Source organism: Arachis ipaensis, chromosome B06, assembly GCF_000816755.2.
Source record: "Arachis ipaensis cultivar K30076 chromosome B06, Araip1.1, whole genome shotgun sequence".
Taxonomy (NCBI): domain Eukaryota; kingdom Viridiplantae; phylum Streptophyta; class Magnoliopsida; order Fabales; family Fabaceae; genus Arachis; species Arachis ipaensis.
This window is the reverse complement of record NC_029790.2, coordinates 472,168-475,458: the sequence shown is the minus strand read 5'-3', so window position 1 is coordinate 475,458 and position 3,291 is coordinate 472,168. Positions and strand designations below refer to the sequence as shown.

The 3,291-nt window shown below is 29.8% G+C and overlaps 1 protein-coding gene across 1 annotated transcript in view; it reads right to left on the bottom strand.

Moving 5' to 3' along the window:
- The window catches only part of LOC107645314 (gibberellin-regulated protein 1), a 1,177-nt gene extending 776 nt beyond the window's left edge, over nucleotides 1–401 (bottom strand). Inside the window, exons 1-2 of the mRNA XM_016349313.2 lie at nucleotides 172–401; nucleotides 43–79 (exon numbers count right to left, since the gene is read on the bottom strand). Of these exons, the coding sequence (XP_016204799.1) occupies nucleotides 43–79; nucleotides 172–249 (115 nt within the window). The 5' untranslated portion in view covers nucleotides 250–401. The remainder of the gene's footprint in view (nucleotides 1–42; nucleotides 80–171) is intronic.

The window sequence follows — 3,291 nt, the reverse complement described above, 5'->3', positions numbered from 1 at the left end:
TGTGTAAAATATTATATGTTTAGTTTTAATTTGTTTGTATACCTATCTGCTGAAGAGAACCCTGCGTTTGTTGGTATGCCTGCAGTTTCAGAATAAACAAGTGCATGAATTAGTTAAACCATAAATTAAAGAAGTAGATAGAGGATGATGAATGTTGAAAGCAATTAAGACCTGGTGATCGGCATGAACAAGTTGAATGATGAGAAGAGAAGCAAGAAGGGAAGCAAGTAGAAGCTTAGAGAGAGCCATTTTTATTTGAAGAAGTATGTATGTGTTGAATGAGAAGCAGAGGATCGGAGTTGGTATTTATAGTTGATGAGGCAGGGGCTCTAGCTATGAAGTTGTTAGCATCATGATGAGTATATATTAATTAATTAATTATTGTATGGGAATATATGTATTTGTAGATGTAAACATACAACAAGTGGGGACATCAATTTTTGTGATGTGATATATACGCGCAAATAGAGACCTCAATTTTGATACAAAGTTTGGTGTCTTAGTTACCCCTCCACCAAATATAATTTCACATAATTCGAAGAAAACTTTTAAAGCAGATGAGCATTAGAAGCATCTGGAGGCAGAGGTTGCTTGGTTGGCTAAGGAGGATCCAAGTGCCTTTCATGCGCATAGATAAGCAAAGCACATAGACAAGCCTTTTTCTTTTTATTAATCTCTTAAACAAGCCTCCTTCCCAACCCCACGTGTCTTATCTCTATTTGCCTAACCCAAACTCACGTATGATTAAGTTAAAAAAGTGGTGGAAACTCAGCTTCAGATATCAACTTTACGTAAAATTGACTGCATCTGAATTTTCATCTAAAAAAATATAGGAGAATAATATTTTTTTTAAACATAAATAATAAACTAAAAAAATAAATTTTAATTTTAATATATTTTGCTCTATATAATATGTTTGTATTATGACTCACTTTATAATTAAGAATTAATTTATTTATTAAAGCACTTTTATTTAACAATAATTAATTGATTATTTTTTAACAATTATATATAGGATAGATTGAATATTAATATCACGCATTTTGTGATTAAGCTTACATGCTAGTAATCATTTTTTGTATATTTTATTTAAGAGGAAGTATGAGGAGCCAATGAAATATTTGTACAATATGTACAATAGAGGTTTAGGGGGTATTAGAGATATAATCATTAGTGTTACATTTTTCTATCAGTTGAAATTTTTGGGATAAGTGGTATCATGACATAGTATTAGAGTTAGTTATTATTCTAAATAGTATAAAAAATGTTCATTTTATAACTCAATAACCCATTGTACATATTGTACAAATAGTCCATTATCTCTCTAGCGAGACTTTTTATTTAACTATGGGGTGTGAGACGATAATTATAGTCCCTTTTTCAGTTGGAGAATAATCCTCCTTAATATATCCAGTAGAAAATAACGAGTCAATTGTGGATAACTTCGAGAATAGTAGTATTTGATTACTCAAACAACACAGAGTTGGGCGTGAAACAAAGAAACATTTATGGCAATCAAAGACTGAAGAGGTTGCTTTACGTGTATGACATTTGACCGTGTTATATGAGCAGCTATTATCTTGGCTTTTACTGGTGCGGGTCATGAGAGAGATTATCATGCATTATTATGCTCTATATATCCCATGTCTATCTAAGCCATCGCCACCTACTGCACTATAACACTATTACCATATCATTATATTACAGGGTCATATTATTATTATTAGGTCTAAGGGTGAAAAAATAACTATAGCCTTATATTCTTTTTTGTACATTTATAATAATGAAGTTAGAGTATGACTTAATTATTAAATACCGAGTTGACTATATATATGTATACATATGTGGAACCAAATAGAAATCAAATCAAATACGACAATATCTGAAGTGTTACATTTAGAGTATTATTTGATTTGAGAATCTGAGTTGCATTATTGATGAGGAGGGAAATTAAAGAGAGTGAATGCATGAATGTAAGGTTAGCAAAGTGGCTTGCCGCCAAGTTTGGCTTTGGAGAGATGGTGATATATGAAATTGGATGCAATATAAGGATGTGGAATAATAGGATGAACTATGTAACAAGTATTATTAGCCTACCTTTGACAGCTGTATGCAGTTGCCACCACCCCCCAGCTGTGATATGCTAATCACTAATAATACAAAAAACGTTCCGCCTTTGTTTTCTATCTTATATCAAACTAGCTCATAATTTTGTACTATATATTAATTGTGGTGTTTGTTATTAGTACCGGATAGTGGTAAAAGTATGAATTAGCTATAATAGTGCAATAATGTAGCATTGTTAACTGTTATTCTAAAAATAACTAATATTGAAATGGATTGAAATTATCGTATGTACACCTAGAGTTGGAAGTGAGTCAAGTCAATTTATGAGTCAATTTGAATTCGACTCGTTAATAGTTTGATAAGCTAAATTCGTGAGTTATTGATGAGCTAAGCTTGAACTTGAAATTGAGCTCATAAATTAAATGAGCCAAACTTAAGTTTAGATAAGCTCGGTTCATTAGCTCATGAGCTGGCTCGATTATATATATATATATATATTAATGATCTTAATTGTTTAAAATTTTATATTTATTTTTTATATATAATTTATTGATAGATAAATAATATATAAAATTGATCTTTTTAAAATATATAAGTTATAATTTATTGATATAAAATTATAGATTATATTCTTATTATTTGAGTCAGTTCATGAACTCGAACTAACTCGTGAGTTTTTGGTGAGTCGAGCTTGAACTTAAGAAATAGACTCGATTATTAATAAATCAAGCCGTGAGCCAAGCTTAATTTTAGTGAGTCAAACTTGAACTTGGTCCAATTCGACTCAACTCGACTCACTTCCAGTCCTATATGCACCTCGCAATATTCATCACAAATTATTTGCTATACATCTTTTATGGCTAGCAGTTTTATAATTATGAAGAATAAACAAATTAAATATCCCTGTTTGGGTATATAAAATTGTTCATTTATTTTTAACCAAAAGTTTATGGTTTATCCTCTTAAAAAATTCCAAATATAGCTTTAGGGTTTTTGTGCTAACTCAACAAGCAAGTGTCAATGCATGTTAGAGTAACAAACTCTTCTTTAGTTAGTGGAATGTTTGGTATATTATTAGATAGATTAATTATTTCTTGTTGAGAGAATTATATCTCATAAAAGAGTTTTATAACTTATATAGACATTTAACACATCATTAAAAGATATTTAATATATTCATTAATTTGTTTAAATAAGTGTTGAAATTTTGAATTTCAGTTTGTA